The 20,092-nt window shown below is 41.3% G+C and overlaps 1 protein-coding gene across 1 annotated transcript in view; it reads left to right on the forward strand.

The window, feature by feature from the left end:
• Positions 1-20,092, forward strand: part of STK32A (serine/threonine kinase 32A) — a 131,354-nt gene that overhangs the window by 90,126 nt on the left and 21,136 nt on the right. Inside the window, exons 6-8 of the mRNA XM_010850474.1 lie at positions 1,406-1,443; positions 10,909-10,998; positions 17,980-18,077. Coding sequence (XP_010848776.1) covers positions 1,406-1,443; positions 10,909-10,998; positions 17,980-18,077 — 226 coding nt within the window. The remainder of the gene's footprint in view (positions 1-1,405; positions 1,444-10,908; positions 10,999-17,979; positions 18,078-20,092) is intronic.

Consider the following 20,092-nt stretch of genomic DNA (forward strand, 5'->3'; position numbering starts at 1 on the left):
AAGATATTTAAACCTTATGAAAGTACCCATGTACCTGCCTGTTGGCTGGGGCACATACTTGGTTCTCTCTGTAGGTAAAAGGCTTGTTACTCATTAATAGTGTCAAGAAAAGGGGACTCTGACAATCTTGGTCTGTCAAAGGCTCAGGTCACCTTATTCTAAAAACATAAAAGCCTCTTGACTAGGCTGAAGAATGTAATCCCAAACCTGTTGCAGAATTTCTTCCCTAATGACTTCTGTGAATTTGGGTTGAAGGGCTTTAATGGTTTGTTAGGGAAGGGCAGTGAAAGCAGGAGTGTGGAAGACGGAGGGCTGTTATGAACTGCAGAGCAGTGCTCTCATTGAGGACCCTGCTTACAGTAATATTTGTTTCTTGAGGACTTTTAAAATTCTACAGATCAATCCTCTAAGTATTTACCATCAAACTTCTGAGTATCTACCATAAAACTATTCCATTGGATGAGGGTGGGTTGTATTCCTTTCTGTGGATTTAAGGAACTTATCAGTGCATGGAAGACTGGTCCAAATCCCTTAATTACCAACCCTGGGAATAAGACTTTTTGAGTCACTAGAGGCATTATCATCCTAAGAAAGATTCTAATCTCTGCAAGTTGAAAGTATAATCGCAGTTTTGAAAATGTAATGGAAAAGGTTCTGCCTGGGGTATTTTTTGAGTTACATAGGATCCCTCTTTCTTGGTTTGTGAAAAACTAGAAGAGATCAGAGGCATTATATCATTAGCATCTTCATCAATTTATATTCAGGAATCTGAAGTTTCATAATGTGTCTCTCTGCTTCATCTCAGTCAAGACTTACTACCCATTAATTTATGTTTTGTTAAGACCTAAGGGGTAGAGAGTATGAACAAACCATTATTTCTCTAAAAAAAAAAAAAAAGTATAATCACATCATAGACCATTTTGTTTCTCATGGTCTTTAAACTCACTTCATCTGTGTAACTCTAGAGTTACACGGACAGCAGTGACGATTAGTACCGCTGCCTTATGACAGTGTAAATGCTGTATGATCTGTGGAGCAATACTTACATGCTCGGCTATAACCCATTATAGAACTTAAGGGTCTGAGAGCTTTGGAATGAAAAAGACCCAGGTTCAGAGCCCAATCCTTCTGTTTACTAGCTCTGTGACCTTGGATTAAGTGACTTAATTTCTTTAAGCCTCAGTTTTCTGATCTAGAAATTGGGGGTATTACTGGTTATCATCTCAGTTCACTGTGAGGATTCAGTGAGACTGTGATGAAGGGCTAGTACCTTGTTTCAACCCTAGCCACCATTCTTGAGAATTTCGACCTTTATCCTGTGTTGTTGCTCAGTTGCTCAGTTTGGTCCGACTCTATAGTTCTGCTTTATTATGAGCTACTTTCTCTTTTCTTTTTCCTCCCCTAGGGATATGAAACCTGACAATATTTTGCTTGATGAACATGGTAAGTAAATGATTTGTTTGCAATCAACCACTTGATACACATGTGCAACAAATTGATTATCCCCAGCAGAGGAGTACTATACGTGGAAAAAGTGTCTTGCTTGGTTCAGTTGCATTGTTTGTACAAACTCTATTTAATGGTGGGACGGACCATATGGGGGAACTTTATCACTTATTGCAGTGGCATAGAACACTAGTACAGGGGTGCCCAATAGCCATCCTCAGCCTTTTAGGAACCAGGCTGCAAAGCAGGAGGTGAGAGGTTGGCCAGCTAGTTAAGGTTCATCTGCTGCTCCCCATCAATTTCCATCACTTGCATTACTACCTAAACATTACTGCCCCGCTACTCCCCATCACCTCCCGCTCTGATCCATGGAAAAACTGTCTTCCACAAAGCTGGTCCCTGGTGCCAAAAAGGTTGGGGACTACTGCACTAGTACACCCATAAATAGCCTGAATTTACATAAGGAAAAAGTTGTTCTCTTTTCAGTTTTCTTCCATTTCTACCTATTTCTTCAAGAAAACCACCCCAGTTTGGGGGTGCTGCTGCTGCTGCTGCTGCTAAGTCATTTCGGTCGTGTCCGACTCTGTGCGACCCCATAGACGGCAGCCCACCAGGCTCCCCCATCCCTGGGATTCTCCAGGCAAGAACACTGGAGTGGGTGTGCTAGTTTGCCTTAATATCTCTATAGAAATTATCTTCCTTTTTTTTCCCATAAAGACAGAAGAGACCTCAAGTATAGAGCATTCGGTAGGCAATAGTATCTACTTAGAGATTCATGCGGAGAAGGCAGTGGCACCCCACTCCAGTACTCTTGCCTGGAAAATCCCATGGACCGAGGAGCCTGGTAGGCTGCAGTCCATGGGGTCGCTGAGGGTTGGACACGACTGAGCGACTTCACTTTCACGCGTTGGAGAAGGAAATGGCAACCCACTCCAGTGTTCTTGCCTGGAGAATCCCAGGGACAGGGGAGCCTGGTGGGCTGCCGTCTATGGGGTCGCACAGAGTCAGACACGACTGAAGTGACTTAGCAGCAGCAGAGATTCATGACATTATTTTGTTCTCATTTTGTCTGCTTTTAGGCTTTTCTTCTCATCAGGGCAAATTTTTACATTTATATAAGAGATACTTAGTTTTCTGTTTAACCATTTTCAGTTAACAAAAAATCAGTCCATTTAAAGAAACCTATAGAGTAAGTAAGGGTCTATGTGGTACCCAGAGGGATAAGGCAGTGACCATGAAGGTGAAAAATGAACACCTGAAGTTCAAGAAACACTGATTGAAGATGTCCTGTAGAAAAAGCTTTGACCAACAGTGATTAAATGTGTATAATCTCCTCCTAATATTATTTTAATGGACATTTGGATTTATTGGTACATCAGTACAGAGTTATAGAACACACAGCCTGCATGTTATAAATGTTACAGAGGCAATAAGATCCTTGTTAAATTTTCAGAGAGCTGCTGGGTGAGGGAGTCCTAAATCTGCTAAGCTCTGTATTCATCTGACTTTTACAAAAGGGATTTACAAGTGGGGCTGAAACTCCACAGACTATCCATGGTTCATTATTTATTTACCTAATTCCATTTAAAACCTGGTTTGCCACGTGTGCTCTGAGTGCCAAGAAATGCTTTTCTGTTGACCTCTAATTTCAAAGCTCAGCATCATTATTTATTTATGGACTGTCTAAAAAGATTTTTTCCACTTTCTTCCAACGCCTTATTTCTTCCTTCCCTTTACTGCTTCTGACATTTGGGAACAGATTCTCTGAAACTCAGAAATGTGGGCACTGGTGAGACAGCATGAAGGTGACTTTCATGAAAACACCAGCTATCTCTGCCTTCAGTAGGAAGCAGGATCCCCCTCATGCTGGTATGAATAAACTCTGTGGAGCTTCACAGCTGTCCTCTTCACAACTCTGGCTGCTAGAGGCCACCTCTACACAACATGATAGAAAAAGGTGCCCTGTGTGCCCAACACAGTCTTGGGAAGGTGAGCACTGGTCACACAGAGCCTGGTTTGCGGTTCTGTCCCCACTTCTTTCTCAGCTGCTTGCCTCTGTGCCCAGTGTATTGCTTGAATATTTGTCAGGATCCTGAAAGGAGACATTGATCCTATCAACCAAAATCTTTCCAAAAGTCACCTTCCATTTGGAGAACATTTCAGACTTGGATCTCCAGTGTAACCTCATCTTATTTCTACCATGAGGTCATCCAGCTCTCATTCAAAGTCTTTCTCTTTCTCATTTTCTTATCAACTTGGTGCTTGTAGATTAGGAGAAAGATCCAGGAATAAATTAATCTTCAAGTGTAAACACCCTTAGAGACTACCCTCAGGAAAAATTAATTGAGTGATATTGTAGATAAGGTTTCCCAGGTGGTACAGAGTCACTGAAAGCTGGATCCTTACTTGACTTTACTAAAGAATTATTGATATTTTGATTCCAAAAGGGATATACCAAATATTGTACACATCTACTTCTTAGGTCTTGTGTTTAAACAATTTTGTCTGACCCTTAATTCTCAGGTAACTGTACTTTCAATGGCCTGTTCTGCCTTTCCCTCATGCATGTAGGAGGCTAACGCCCACGTTTTCAGGGCATTTTATTATTGGCTGGACTGTGGCTCCGCTGCTTAGGGACTGCAAGCCAGCAGCCCATGCTGCCTGGTTCCCTGTCTACACCTGTTACCTGGTGTACTATTTACAAAGATACTTTTCACTCTTAAACTTTGGGGTTTGAACAGTGACCTAAGAGGAGCTTTTCTGTATTTTACCCCCATCCTTAACTCAACTGGAGAATCATTGCAGTCAATTTGAGAAACACTGTCTTGGGAAGGACTGGGTATGTGAATGAGAGAGAGATGCAAACACACAAGATTGAGGGTCAATCTCTAAGCATTGTCCTAGGGATCTCTTCTGGAAAAAATAATTTTTTGAGGTTATTTACTGTCTTTTTTTTCAGGTTTCGAAAAACCTAGCTTTCAGGCATTGTTGGCCAACCCAACTGACTATTGGGTTGGCCAAAAAGTTCTTTTGGCTTTTTCCCTGAGATGTAATGGAAAAACCCAAATAAACTTTTTGGCTAACCCAATACTCTGACATGAAATTCCTGGTGGCTCATATATGCCTCTTGCATGGGGATTTAGCAATTGCAAGGATAACTGCTCCTCTCTGATACACCTGCTATTCCCATTTCTCCAAGTGAGCTGTGTATTACACCATGTGGCTTATATTTAAATTCAGTACCATCAGCAACAGGGAGAAACTTTGTATTACTCTTATTGAGTCATACTGGTTCATGTTCATTAGAAAAGACCAATATTTAAAGGAACCAAATCCTTTTGTAAATGGAGAGTCCTTCTACCAGTGTGAATGAACATTCCGTATACATCGGAATTTGACTTAATTTTTTTTTTTTAATTTAGAGCATACGTTTACTGTCCTACTTAAATGGCTCACTCACTAGTTCAGAGCCTGAGATGGCATTAACTCTTGGATGGCTCATAACCAACTGTTCTGATATATGGTTTCCATATCCTACCAACTTAAGTACTCCATCCAATTCTATCAGTTCAATAGTGTCTAAGATTCTTGTGTTGTTTTTTTTTTTTCTAAACTATTCAGGAAATAAGTGCTGCCTACAAAGGAAGAATAATGTCTCCCTGGTATATCTGAGAGAATGACAATTACCACATTATCTATAATTTAGGTTTCTTGATACCCTCCCTTTGTCACAGGGAACAGAGAAAGGCAAAAACTCAGTTTAGGGGTGTGAGGAAGAACCGAGCCTGCTACTTTAATAGCTTCTTTTTTGCAGAGTCCCAAAATGTACCTAAAAATCAAGTGTGTAGCATTTTTATATATAAACACACACACACACATATACCACACACACACACACACACACCCCACACACACACAGTAGGACACTGTACTTTAGCCCCAGATAATCAGGTTTATAAATCTCAGCTAGTGTCTAAGGATATACATTTTTAATAAGAATCCTAGAAAACTGTGGCACCATTTTTGAGTTAGGGAAATTTTTGAAAGCTAGGAGCCATGCCAACCAATTGGTTATGGTGTCCTTGAGGGCTGTGTTGAGAAACATCCTCAGGCTGGACACATGCACAGTAAGAAAGAGTATAAATAATGACTGCAGTGATGACTCAATCCAGTGACTCAATACTGTGAGCTCCAACTTTTAATGTGATTCTGTGCCTCCAGGTACAGAGCTGAAAAGAACAGGCAGATGGCTCCCTAGGGTGCTCAATCAGGAAGTTCTGGGCCTTGTACTTGAAAACTTCACAGTAAAGCAGTGTTTCTAACTGGATGCTTTTGTTCTGCTGTCTCTCCCTGCAGAGGTGAGACAATGTCTGCAGACATTTTTGATGGTCAGTATATCAGCCAGGAGTGGGAAGTGCTTTTGGCATCTGGTGGATAGAGGCCAAGGATGCAAGTAAGCATTCCACCATGCACAGGACAGCCCTTCACCACACAGATAATCAGGTCCAAGTTCTCAGTCAGTTCCAAGGTGAGAAACTCTGATCTAAGGCTCCCTCAGGACCAGGACTTATGGGGAAAGCCAGAGGGGTCCCTCACTCTAAAGCAATTTCTATGTCCCTCCGTTAGTAGGGCAACCAGAGCTTCCTCTGTGAGCCAGAACTCAGATTCATTTCCATAGCACAGAGGGGAACTTGGCAGAAAGGTCCCCAAGGTGAGCCGAGGGAAGTACAGCAGCATCCTGGGCCTGGAGCTGAGATGTCGGGCTGGTGCAAAGGCTCCGTGAGGCTCTGCTTTCCTCGTTCAGCTTGAGGGCACTAGGGTGCAGTTTCTAGTAGATGTTGGCCCTCAGATGATTCCTCCCAATCGTTTACTATGCATCCTGGTGAGAGAACCCTGAGCCAAGTCAGTGTTTTGAGTTTCTTCAGATCTTGGTCTTACAATACGGTGCAAAAAGTCTTTGGACAATTCATAACTCAGCAAAAGAGTCCTAGACCATGATAGATCCTAAGTTCTGCTACTGATCCTAAGTAGCTCTGCTACTTCTGAACACTGAGAACTTAGCCACAAACAGCTCTTCTCTGAAATAGGGATGACTTCACTAGCCCAAAGGGTATGAAAACCTTTTGAAAATTGCAATTAATCATACAAATTCAAATACTACTTATATGATAAAATTAACACTCTTTTAACCACATTCAAAAGAAATATAATGAGTACTAACTGTGGTTAAGATTTTCTACTAAGCCAGGTCTTCTTTTAAAAGCATGATCTCAAAATGAACTGGGTGTCAGAATCATCTGGGGAGCTTGTTTAAACACAGGGCTTCCACCCTCAGAGTTCCTGATTCAGTAGGTGGGGGCAGGGCCCAGGAAGCTGCATCCCTATCACGTTCCTGACGCTACTGGTCTGGGGACCACACACTTTTAGAACCATTTGGTTCTCAAGCATCCTCTAGCTTCTGCTGGGTTAGCCAAAAAGTTCGTTCGGGTTTTTCCGTACCCGCATATGGAAAAGCTTGAACAAACTCTTTGGCCAATCCAATACTTCTACATGAGCATAGTCAGTCTCAGGATTGAGTTGGCTTAGAACACCTACTCAGGCTAAAGTCAAGGATCCCATGCCTGGCTGCCCATCTGAATCACCTGTGGAGTTTCTTGGTACTATTTTTAACCTGGATACCTGGCTCTCCCACCCATCCCACTGCAATGGGGTCTTAGGAGAGAGAAGTCCAGGCATGTGTGTTTTGCAGAATGATGCCAGAGCATATGATCATGACAAATAGCAACAATTGGATGATACATACTTCCTGTGAAATGCTGAGTTAAGTCTTCCACAGCATTATTTCATTTGATCTTCCCAACAACCTCATGAGAAGACCACTATTATCATCCCAACTTTACAGTCAGAATCAGTCACCTTTTTGAGGTAGTACAGCTAATCAGTGGTAGAGCTGAGACTTAAAGTCAGGCAATCGGACTCCAGAGAACAAGCTCTTAACCACTAAGTCTCCAGACTCCCCTATTTTGTATCAAACCTTGTGAACCAAGGAGCCAGTGCTTTGAACATGAGGGAGAAACAGAGAAAGAAAATACTGAAATAACCTATATTACGATAGTGCAAGCTCTTGAAATCGTCTCTTGAAACCATTTATGTAAGAATGCCTTCACTTTCAGCTACTGTTACTTTATTAAGATGTCACCAGATAAAAACAAAACACTTTTTTTGCATCAAGCAAAACCCTGGTGATAAAGACCGAGATTTATCATTAAGAGTGGGCTGGATGCTATTGGGGAGCAGACAGTGAAGTCGGCAGGGGGAGTGGGGTCTGTGGGATGTGGAAGAACAATCCATGGCACCCCCTCCAGTTACCACCACATCTCATCACAATCACAGAAGCATGCAAATGGAAATGCCAACACTTCCAAGATCCTCTCAAAGCATATGACATTCGTGCCAACCAACACAATGAGCTTGTCTGCCTGAATGGCTAGTAATGCCCTTTCCTACTCCTGGCTGTGAGCACAAGGACACTAATACACTCTGTAGGGATTGCTCTCTGCTGAACTTGAGTGTTAGACCCACACAGTATTGCCATGAGTATTAAGGCTGCAGAGAGACCCTGATGCTGCTGATAAGTTGCTTCAGTCGTGTCCGACTCTGTGCGACCCCATAGACAGCAGCCCACCAGGCTCCCCTGTCCCTGGGATTCTCCAGGCAAGAATACTGGAGTGGGGAGAGACCCTAGACAGCATCAAGTCCAACCGTTCCTTTTTTTTTTTTTAAAAAAAAAGGGAAACTTACATTCAGCACAGGAAAGCAACCTCAAGTTTACAAAGTCTTAGGGGCAGAATTCAAGGCAGGACCCAACTCACCTAGCTCCCAGTTTAGGGCTCTTTAAACAGCCTCTTTAAAAGTAGAACTTGACTTTTCTCCCTTACTTTCCCTAGATATATTATTTTATTTGTGATCACTGGGGGACAATCTGAACTATCAGACAAAAAACTACTAATGATAATTCAGAAAAACAAGGAGAGAAAAGAACTCTTTCTTGGCAAAGAAATATCGATTAATATGTTTATCCACAGTCATGTTCTCTTTGTATTAATGTTTGTCTCTTTAAAAGATTCCATAAGAGATGCTTGGAAATTTGATATTTTGAATAGTTCTTATCTGTCCATCTCTTGATACTCACATTCTGTACCAACTTAAAATGATGCCAATAGACAAAAATTGCCCAAGTAGAACTTACCAGAGTGTGAGCTCTTAAAGACCAAGGTTAAAACTTTTTGAGGTTGAACTACAAATTTACAACTGGCACTAACCTTTTCATAGCATGACCTGGCTCCTGAAGAGTTGATGGTTTAAGGTCTTATTGGCCTTGAGGATAGAATAAGTGAGCTTTTACTGTCTGTTCAGTTCAGTTCAGTTACTCAGTCGTGTCCGACTCTTTGCGACCCCATGAATCGCAGCACGCCAGGCCTCCCTGTCCATCACCAACTCCCGGAGTTTACTCAGACTAACGTCCATCAAGTCAGTGATGCCATCCAGCCATCCGATCCTCTGTCATCCCCTTCTCCTCCTGCCCCTAATCCCTCCCAGCATCAGAGTCTTTTCCAATGAGTCAACTCTTTGCCAAAGTACTGGAGTTTCAGCTTTAGCATCATTCCTTCCAAAGAACACCCAGGACTGATATCTTTTAGAATGGACTGGTTGGATCTCCTTGCAGTCCAAGGGACTCTCAAGACTCTTCTCCAACACCACAGTTCAAAAGCATCAATTCTTCGGCACTCAGCTTTCTTCACAGTCCAACTCTCACATCCATACATGACTACTGGGAAAACCATAGCGTTGACTAGACAGACCTTTGTTGGCAAAGTAATGTCTCTGCTTTTGAATGTGCTTTCTAGGTTGGTCATAACTTTCCTTCCAAGGAGTAAGCGTCTTTTAATTTCATGGCTGCAGTCACCATCTGCAGTGATTTTGGAGCCAAGAAAAACAAAGCCTGACACTGTTTCCACTGTTTCCCCATCTATCTGCCACGAAGTGATGGGACCACATGCCATGATCTTAGTTTTCTGAATGTTGAGCCTTTTTGTTTTTAATTTAAATTCATTTATTTTAATTGGAGGCTAATTACTTTACAATATTGTATTGGTTTTGCCATACATCAACATGTATGTACATGTATGAACACGTGTACACGTGTTCCCAATCCTGAATCCCCCTCCCACCTCCCTCCCCATACCATCCCTCTGGGTCATCCCAGTGCACCAACCCCAAGCATCTTGTATCCTGCATCGAACCCAGACTGCCAATTTGTTTCTTATATGATATTACACATGTTTCAGTGCCATTCTCCCAAATCATCCCACCCTCTATCTTTCCCACAGAGTCCAAAAGACTGTTCTATACATCTGTGTCTCTTTTGCTGTCTCACATACAGGGTTATTGTTACCATCTTTCTAAATTCCATATATATGCATTAGTATACTGTATTGGTGTTTTTCTTGTTGAGCTTTAAGCCAACTTTTTCATTCTCCTCTTTCACTTTCATCAAGAGGCTTTTTAGTTCCTCTTCACTTTCTGCCATAAGGGTGGTGTCATCTGCATATCTGAGGTGATTGATATTTCTCCCGGCAATCTTGATTCCAGCTTGTGCTTCTTCCAGCCCAGCATTTCTCATGATGTAATCTGCATATAAGTTAAATAAGCAGGGTAACAATATACAGCCTTGACATACTCCTTTGCCTGTTTGGAACCAGTCTGTTGGTCCATGTCCAGTTCTAACTGTTGCTTCCTGACCTGCATACAAGTTTCTGAAGAGGCAGGTCAGGTGGTCTGGCATTCCCATCTCTTTCAGAATTTTCCACAGTGTATTGTGATCCACACAGTCAAAGGTTTTGGCATAGTCAATAAAGCAGAAATAGATGTTTTTCTGGAACTCTCTTGCTTTTTCGATGATCCAGTGGATGTTGGCAATTTGATCTCTGGTTCCTCTGCCTTTTCTAAAACCAGCTTGAACATCTGAAAGTTCATGGTTCACATATTGCTGAAGCCTGGCTTGGAGAATTTTGAGCATTACTTTACTAGCATGTGAGATGAGTGCAGCTGCGTGGTAGTTTGAGCATTCTTTGGTACCCAATTGCAAATGGCATATATTGTTCATTAGTTTATAAAATTCTTATATGCCATTTTTAATTGCCTACAGGCAGTAAAAGCACAATTTTTCTGTCCGCAAGGCCAGTAAGTATGGTCTTAAACCAGCCCCCCTCCAGGAGATAGATCATGATATGAAAAGGTTAGTATCAGTTTGTTGTATAGCAGAAACTAGTGTAACTTTGTAAAGCAATTATACTCCAATATAAAAAAAACAAAAACAAAAACTTTTTTTTTAAAGAGAGAGAAGAAAAAGAATGTACAAAGTAAGCTCCTAACATTCTCTGTGGCTGTCTTCTCTCGCAGGGCACGTGCACATCACAGACTTCAACATTGCCACAATGCTGCCCGGGGAGATGCGGATCACCACTGTGGCCGGCACCAAGCCTTACATGGGTATGGGTCCCCTGAGCTGCCATGGCCACTAAGAGCAAAGCTTTGTTTTCCATTCCTGTGGACACCGTGTACTGGAGGTCCAGTTATCTGTAGGGCCTTGCAGCTAGGAATGACAGGTCCCTCTCGGACTTTACCTGGAGAGCTTCTGATTTCACAGGTCTGAGGTGAACCTCAGGAATCTCCTTTTAGCAAGCATCCAGTCTGATCTTGATTCAGGAGGGCGCCACAGACTACCTGTAAAGAACGTTAGCTTATGAGTTATTAAGGACAGTTTCTACCTACTTCCTGATAAAGAATATTAATAGTTCATTCAATAAATACCTACTCATTACCTCTGTTTTTAGGTGCTGGTGATCTTGTAGGGAGCAAAACAGACAAGGTCTCCAACCCTTGGGGCTTACCTTTTAGTGAGAAGAGTTTAAAAAAAAAAAAAAAAAGAATCACATAGAGAAGGTACAGCAATAAGTGGGATGGTAATAAATGATTTAAGTATTACTATAACCATGATTTACATACTCCTGCATAAGGATGTAAGTTCACAAAGTACCTTCCCATTATAATTTTGGTTTTAGGTGTATCATCGCTATAATCCCATGAGCAGTTTGCAGGCAAAATATTTGAACTTGAAATTAAAGGCAAGAGCATTGCCACCTTCTTTCAATATTTCATTGTCTTACTTGCAGAACTAAAGAGAGGAAAAACAAGTCATCTGTAGGGGAAAATGAGCCTGATTTTATGTGATGTTTGAACACCTGCAAATTTCCTGGCTTCCAATTATCTTCAGGGGTATTAAGTCCCCTTTGTCACTTTTAAAATAATGGACACATACAATACAGTCTATTTGCTGCCCCAAATCCACAGTACTCAAATGATAAAGAGGAATCTCCAAGCCTGCTGGTCTGAGTTTATTCCCCAGGTTTCCTGGGTTTCCATATTAAGGGCTATTTTCTTGAAGCCAAATCAGAAAATGTGCATCTGGGTTTTCTAGGCCTGGTTTCCATGGTGAGAGGAGTAAAGGAAGATGATCTTTCTTTTCTCTCCCCAGTGATTTTAAATACAATGCGCATATAATTTGATTCTCCTCAAAATTGGCATTTCCAGTCTTTTTCACCACATAGAGCTAAGAAATTGGAATCCAGTCAAGTTTCTCTGCCCTCTCTACCCTCATCCTTATAATTAACAATTACCAATATTTATTGAAAGCCTTGTAGGGATCAGACAATGTGTTAAGTGCTTTGCATTCATTGACTCATTTATTTTTCTCAACAACCCTGTGAGGCAAACTGTAATTATCACCATTTTACAATGAGGAGAACAAGAAATAATTTGCTCAAGATCACATGGCTAATAATTGAAAAAGCCTACATTTAAAGCCAGCTCTTTTTGACTTTAGAAATTCAAGCTTCTCCCTAAAAGAAAGATAGAGAGACTTTAAAACATATGTATGTATGATTCTTAAATGGTTGTAAGCCAAATGAGGTAGGCCAAGCTTAAGCTCTCAGACATATTTGTAGTTTTATTTTTAAAAATGAATATCTGTCAGCACTTATATCTTCATCCAGAAGTTGTTCTTGCCTTTGATTTTTGGATGGGAATCTTTCTAAGAGATATCAGAGGTGGATGTCTGCTTTCTTTTTTTGAAAGTTATGTTCCCAATAATTTGGTAAAATCTACCTAACAGATATTCACCAGCACTCTTTTTAAAGTGTTTTTGATAATTAGCAATGAACCAGAAAGAAACAAATTCTAAAAAGAAAGAAAACTAGGATGAAATACTGAATGAAGTTCATAGGAATATACAATATGTTCTAACGTAAAATGCTAAACATATTATGCATCAGGTCCTCAGCTCTGGCAAAAAGAATATGGACCATCTGCCAGTTCTTAAGTACCTTCACCCAACAAGGAAGTTTTGCTTTTTTGAATTCATCATCTTCTACCTGCATGCTCTTTCCAATCACTCCAATCCTTCCTTCTCCCCTCCCTAGGTCTGTGTGAATATAATCAGGATCACCTAGAGCTTAACTAATTAAAATATTCATGTGCATCATAAACTAAGTATTTTTATGTACTAGCATCTACATTCTGTGACTTTTATCAATAAATCTTAATTATTATAGCTTTATAATACAGTTTAACAGATGCAAGTCCCTTTATCCTTTTTTCAGAAAACCTTTATTGTTCACATATTTTACAGAGGAAATTTAAATCCCATGAATTATTTCTGTTGCACTAAATTTATTTATTTATTTTTATTTATTTATTTTTGCACTAAATTTATATATTAGTTTTGGACCCTTTCTTCAGAATCTACTGTCCAGTTGCTTTAAAATCTGAAAAGCAGACCAAATAATGGAAATCCAGATAGCTAATAAATGTATTAAAATGTGGACAAGCTTATTAGTAATCAGGAGAATGCTAATTTAAACCACAAGGGAAGACCATTATGTACTCAATTGATTGGAAAATGTCACAAGGTTAGTTAATGCCAAGTGTGGATAAGGAGGTTGAGCAAAGTGAAGTCTCATGCGTGGCTGGTAAGAATGTTAATTGGTACAACCACCGTGGAAAACAGTTTGATGCTATCTAGTATGTGTGAAGATGAGCAGCCCATCCCCAGCATTTCCCCTCCCAGAAATGTAACCTAAAGATAGATGGACTTAGAAGAATCTTACATATGCAGGAATATTCATGAGAGCCTTGTTCAAAATAGCCCCAACTGAAAACAACCTAGATGGCTATTAACAGTAGGAAACAGGTAAATTACACTGTATTTGTATAGCTTTGAATGTGAACAAACTATGTGCAGCAAGTTGGAGAAGTTTTATACACATAATGTTGAACAAGAAGAGCAAGACACCAAAGAAAACAAGGAGTAAGATTTAACACACACACAAAACACACATACTCATGTTATTTATACATACATGTTATACACACATCTCTTATATAGACATACAAACATAACATCTATATAACATATATGTTACTAAAATAGGGAAAACTAAGTTGCTGCTTAGAAATGCATAAACAGAGTCAATCTATGTAGAAAGGCAAGAATAAAATTACCAACAGAAATTTGGGATAGTGGTTACTTATATGTTTGTAACAGGACAGGACCCAGTGATGGGGTCAAGATTCTATGTTGTAAGGTTACATGGCCATTTGGTTATAACTGCTCATTAAATTCTTCTTTTAAGTTTTATTTACTTTTATGAATGGAGATATGGAAATATTTAAAAAAAAACAAACAAAATACTCGATGTTCTTTTTGAAGGAAACAGTCCTTCGCCACCTCTATTTGTGTCACCTCAGAGATGGAACATTTGATGGAAGCCCTCAGCGTCTCCCTGCTCTGGCTTTTCAGCACTGTGGGGGTTCAAAGAATTACCTATCCATTATGCTTTTGTGGCGGAGAAGGCAATGGCACCCCACTCCGGTACTTTTGCCTAGAAAATCCCATGGATGGAGGAGCCTGGTAGGCTGCAGTCCATGGGGTTGCTAGAGTCAGACACGACTGAGCGACTTCACTTTCACTTTTCACTTTCATGCATTGGAGAAGGAAATGGCAACCCACTCTAGAGTTCTTGCCTGGAGAATCCCAGGGCCGGGGGAGCCTGATGGGCTGCCATCTATGGGGTCGCACAGAGTTGGACACGACTGAAGCGACTTAGCCGCAGCAGCAGCATGCTTTTGTGGAGAAGGAAATGGCAACCCACTCCAGTATTCTTACCTGGAAAATCCTATGGACAGAGGGGCCTGGCGGACTATGGTCCATGGGGTCGCACGCAAAGAGTTGGACACGACTGAGCAACAACATGCTTTTGTACGTTGCCCTTTTTTCTTAACGTTCTTCCCAAATTCCTCAATTCCTAGCCTACTGTGAATATTTATTGAATGAATAAATGCATATTCAAATGTCTTCATGCTGGAATACAGCGTATGTAGGAGAGGATTCTACTCATAAAAACTTCAAGGGTGGTCCAAGACAAGAGAATACACAGCTTTTATAGATGTTTATTCTGTTAGATGTTTTCTTAGCACAACGGTCTGTTTATGTCTCAAAGTTCTCTGCAGCTTCTCTGAGATGTCTATCACCTGTCACCTGGTGGGACCATATCTGATGACTTGCTATGAGATAATGATAAGGGAGGGCAGAGTTATAGTCCACCGCATCCAGTCTGTGGGGGCACTGTGGGGTCAGGACCATTATCTGCCAACCTTTGTGGGGAGCTGTGACTCGCAGAAAGAATGCAATGATGCATGAAAGGTGAATTCACCAGGGGATGAAGCCTACTTAGTCCTGCTAGGGGCTTTTACAGTCAAGATCAGTCCTGGCATTGGGATGTCAACATCGTTCGTCTCTAATTGGATATTGCCCACAGAATTTTACTTGAAATTGAGTGCACCAGGCAGGGCAAACCCATGAGCATTTCCTACATCACACCAATTTCCTTTGTCCAGAACTTGCAACCTACTACCGGAAGCTCGGGTCAAGTGTGCAGCTTTTGGCTAGCTAAAATTTCCAGTGTTACAGATGTTTGTCCCTCTTGAAGAGTATCTAATTTTTTGAGAACTTCCCAGGTACCAGACACTGTGCTGAGATTTTGGCAGCTATTATCTCATTTAGTTTCTCACCTCTGTAAGAACTGCCTTCTCATGATCCTTGCTGATGATTCTGATGCTCAGCCCACTAACTCAGTTAAGGTCACGGTAAGTGGTGAAGGCAGATTTTGAGCCCAGACAGCCTGCTTTCACAGCTAAAGTTTGTAAACAGTGCTTGATTGACTGATTGATTCAGTATTATTCATTCATTTAGCAAGTTTCTATTAAGTGACTCTAAATGGCAGATTAAGTACTGGACAAGCAAGCAGAGAAGAGACCTATCCTTGCTTTCTACATCATTCTCCCCACTCCATCCTTCAGAAGTTAGGTCTATTCTTGGAAAAATGGGTAGAAGGTTCTCAGTGTGTTAGAGAACATGTACCTGGAGATATCCACTGGAATAAGATTGACTGAGGTTCTGCCTTCCACTGGAGTCACTTGAAAGAATTGTTAGAGAAATGGAGATCAAAACTACAATGAGGTACCACTTCACACCCATCTGGATGGCCATCATTAACAAGTCTACCAATAGCAAATGCTGAGAGGGTGTGGAGAGAGGGGAACCCTCCTACACCGTTGGTGGGAATGTAAATTAGTGTGGCCACTATGGAAAACAGTATGGAGATCTCTTTAAAAACTAACAGTAGAATTCCCATGTGATCCAGCAATCCCACTCCTGGGCATATATCCAGAGAAAACTAATTCAAAAAGATAAGTGCACCCCTGTGTTCATGGCAGCACTATTCACAATAGCCAAGACATGGAAACAGATGAAGATGAGGTCCACATATACACTGGAATATTACTCAGCCATTAAAAAGAATGAAATAATGCCATTTGCAGCAACATGAATGGACCCAGAGATTATCACACTAGATGAACTCAGAAAGACAAATACCATATGATATCACTTATATGTGGAATCTACTATATGACACTCTTTCACACCTATCTATGAAAGAGGAACAAAATCAGGGACATAGAGAATAGACTGATAGTTGCCAAGGGGGAGATGTGGTAAGGGGAATGGATTGGGAGTTTGAGATCATCAGATGCAAACTGGTAAATATAGACTGGATAAACAACTGGTAGCTCTGCTGGTAAAGAATCTAACTACAATGCAGGAGACCCCAGTTCAATTCCCGAGTCAGGAAGTACCCCTGGAGAAGGGATAGGTTACCCAGTCCAGTTTCTTGGGCTTCCCTGGTGGCTCAGACAGTAAAGAATCCGCCTGCACTACAGGACACCTGGGTTCGATCCCTGGGCTGGGAAGATCCCCTGGAGGAGGACATGGCCGCCCACTCCAGTATCCTTGCCTGGAGAATGTCCATGGACAGAGGAACTTGGCGGGCTACAGTCCCGGAGGTTGAAAGAGTAGGGCACGACTGAAGCAACTAAGCCCAGCACAGACAACAAGGTCCTGCTGTGCAGCACAGGGAATTATATTCAGTATCATGTGATAAATCATAATGGAAAAGAATATAAAAATGTATATATATGTATATGACTGAGTTGCTTTGCTGTACAGAAGTAATTAACACAACATTGTAATTCAACTATACTTCAATTTGAAAAAAAAAAAAAAGGAAGAATTATGGAACAAAGAGTCAGTGCCCCACGACTGATGTAAAACTATATCACTCTGAGTGCCCTGCCTTTCTCCTCTCCTTTATTCCCAGTATCAGGCTGCAAATGCTACTCTTGCCTCTTCCAGATGACTCCAAACTGGAAAACCAATCTCCTGCAGTTGGAGCCAAATTCTGAACATGGTTTGGCACAGTAATACAAATTTATGTCCTGATTACAACCCTTCCAAACCAAGACAACGAAGTAACATCTTCTCAGCCTTCTGCTTACAGAGTCAGCCAGACATTTGAGGCCTGATGAGATCCAGTTTTTAATAGGCACATGTTCTAAGTCAGGAAGAATTTGTCCATTAAGGCCTGTGAATGCTTGTGTGTGTTGGTGATGAATGAGAAAGACTATAAAATTAGAAAATTTGCCTACAGAGAGCAATCTAGCAATGGATGATAAACACCCTAAAAGTGTTTATACCCTGTTCCCTGGTAATTTGCCTTTGAAGGAACATGTTTGAAGATAGATTTGTTAATGTCCTCAGGGAGCAAAGCAGGCTTCCCAGGTGGCTCAGTGGTAAAGAATCCGCCTGCCCATGCAGGAGATGCGGGTTCGATCCCTGGATTGGGAAGATGCCCTGGAGGAGAAAATGGCAACCCATTCCAATATTTTTGCCTGGAGAATCCTATGGGCAGAGTAGCCAGGCAGGCTACAGTCCATAGGGTTTCAAAGAGTCAGACACGACTGAACACGCACAATTCAATCGGAGTAAAACTAACTTAACTCTTCTGTGTTTTTCAGCACCTGAGATGTTCAACTCCAGAAGAGAAGCAGGCTATTCCTTTGCTGTTGACTGGTGGTCCCTGGGAGTGACGGCATATGAACTGCTGAGAGGCCGGGTACAGTAGAATTACATTTATCTTTGATTACTCTTCCAGTAAGTTTCATTTTTACAGTGAAAGGATTGAATTTTTTTTTTTGGCTAAAAATCAAGTCGTTTGTTTCAGAGATGAAATCAACTCTGCCATGTGATGCTGGTTGCACCCCTTGGGGTTTCTGCCCATAATTAATTCACTCTTCTACATATGGGACCAAGAATGTGAGTTGACATTAAATTATGCAGATAAAATTAAATGAATTATAGGGAAATTATTAACTCCCAGAGAGGGAAAATCAATACACCTCATGCCCTATCTTGTATAAATATATTTGTTTGTTTAAAGAAAATCATTTTGCAGTTACAGTCTAGGGCTTTGATTCAGACACACTTCCCCAAAGGGAGTGTGAATTATTAATCCAACACAATTCATGCCCTGTCTTGTTGGATTTCTGTCTTTCATTTGGCTCTCTGTTCTGGGCTTAGTGGCAAATTAGAGTAGTTTCCTTTTAAAAGTAACATTTCTTAAACTCAGAAAATGCCTAATTTTGCTAAGAAGAGATTTTTTTCTCCCTCCCATGTTATTGTACCTCCTGGTAGTTCCCTGTGATTGGATGTAACTGAGAATGTAATGGAGAAGGCAATGGCACCCCACTCCAGTACTCTTGCCTGGAAAATCCCATGGACGGAGAAGCCTGGTAGGCTGCAGTCCATGGGGTCGCTAAGAGTCGGACACGACTGAGTGACTTCACTTTCACTTTTCACTTTCACGCATTGAAGAAGGAAATGGCAACCCACTCCAGTATTCTTGCCTGGAGAATCCCAGGGACGGGGGAGCCTGGTGGGCTGCCGTCTATGGGGTCGCACAGAATCGGACACGACTGAAGCGACTTAGCAGCAGCAGCAGCAGAGAATGTATTAACAGCATTAGTTTCATTTTTCTTTTCTTCTTTTGCTTAAGAAAGGTGAAAGAAAGTGACTGTTAGGTTGCTGAATTTGTATCTACATATATGTTATCAGCTATATGAACATTACACTTGTATTTGTTGTGCTTGTTGTTCAGTCCCTAAGTCGTGTCTGACTCTGCAACGCTATGGACTGCAGCACACCAGGCTCCTCAGCACACCAGGCTCCTCTGCCCTCCACTGTCTCCTAGAGTTTGCTCAAATCCATGTCCACTGAGTTGGTGATGCTAGCCATCTCATCTTCTGTGCCCCCTTTTCTTTTTCCTTATTCAGCTCGTAACTAAAAGTGTGTATGCGTTTACCAGCCTCTCCCTATTTTCCCCACCCTCAACCCTTGGCAACTATACTGTTCTACTGTTTCTATAAGCCTGACTTTTCCCCCCAAAGATCCCATATAAATGATATCATGCAGTGTTTGTCTTCTCTGTCTGACTTATTTCACTTTGCATATTGGACACAAGGTCTATCTATGTTGTTACAAACATCAGGATTTCCTTTTTTCTTATGGCTGAATAATATTCCATTACTCATATATATTGTACGTGAATATGTATTTCATATGTAATGCTCCATTATTCTTTTATAATATATCCATATCTTCTGCAATGCAGGAGACATGGGTTCAATCCCTGGGTTGGGAAGATCCCCTAGAGAAGGAAGGGCAACCCACTGCAGTATTCTTGCCTGGAGAGACCCATGGACAGAGGAGCCTGGTGGGCTACAGTCTAAATGGTTGCAAAGAGTCAGACATGATTGAGTGACTGAACATACATATAATGAATATTATGTGTAAATATGTGTACTTAGTCGTGTCCAATTCTTTGTGGCCTCATGGACCGTAGCCTGCCAGGCTCCTCTGTCCATGGAGTTTTTCAGGCAAGAATGAAACCTGAAACAGGTTGCCATTTCCTACTCCAGGGGATCTTCCTGACACAAGGATTGAACCTGTGTCTGCTGTGTCTCCTGCATTAGCAGGCGAGTTCTTTACCACTTGCCGCACTTGGGAAGCCCCATATAAATATATATATGTGTGTGTGTGTATAAATATATATATATATATATACTACATATA

Source organism: Bison bison, unplaced genomic scaffold, assembly GCF_000754665.1.
Source record: "Bison bison bison isolate TAMUID 2011002044 unplaced genomic scaffold, Bison_UMD1.0 scf7180017864291, whole genome shotgun sequence".
Lineage (NCBI taxonomy): Eukaryota > Metazoa > Chordata > Mammalia > Artiodactyla > Bovidae > Bison > Bison bison.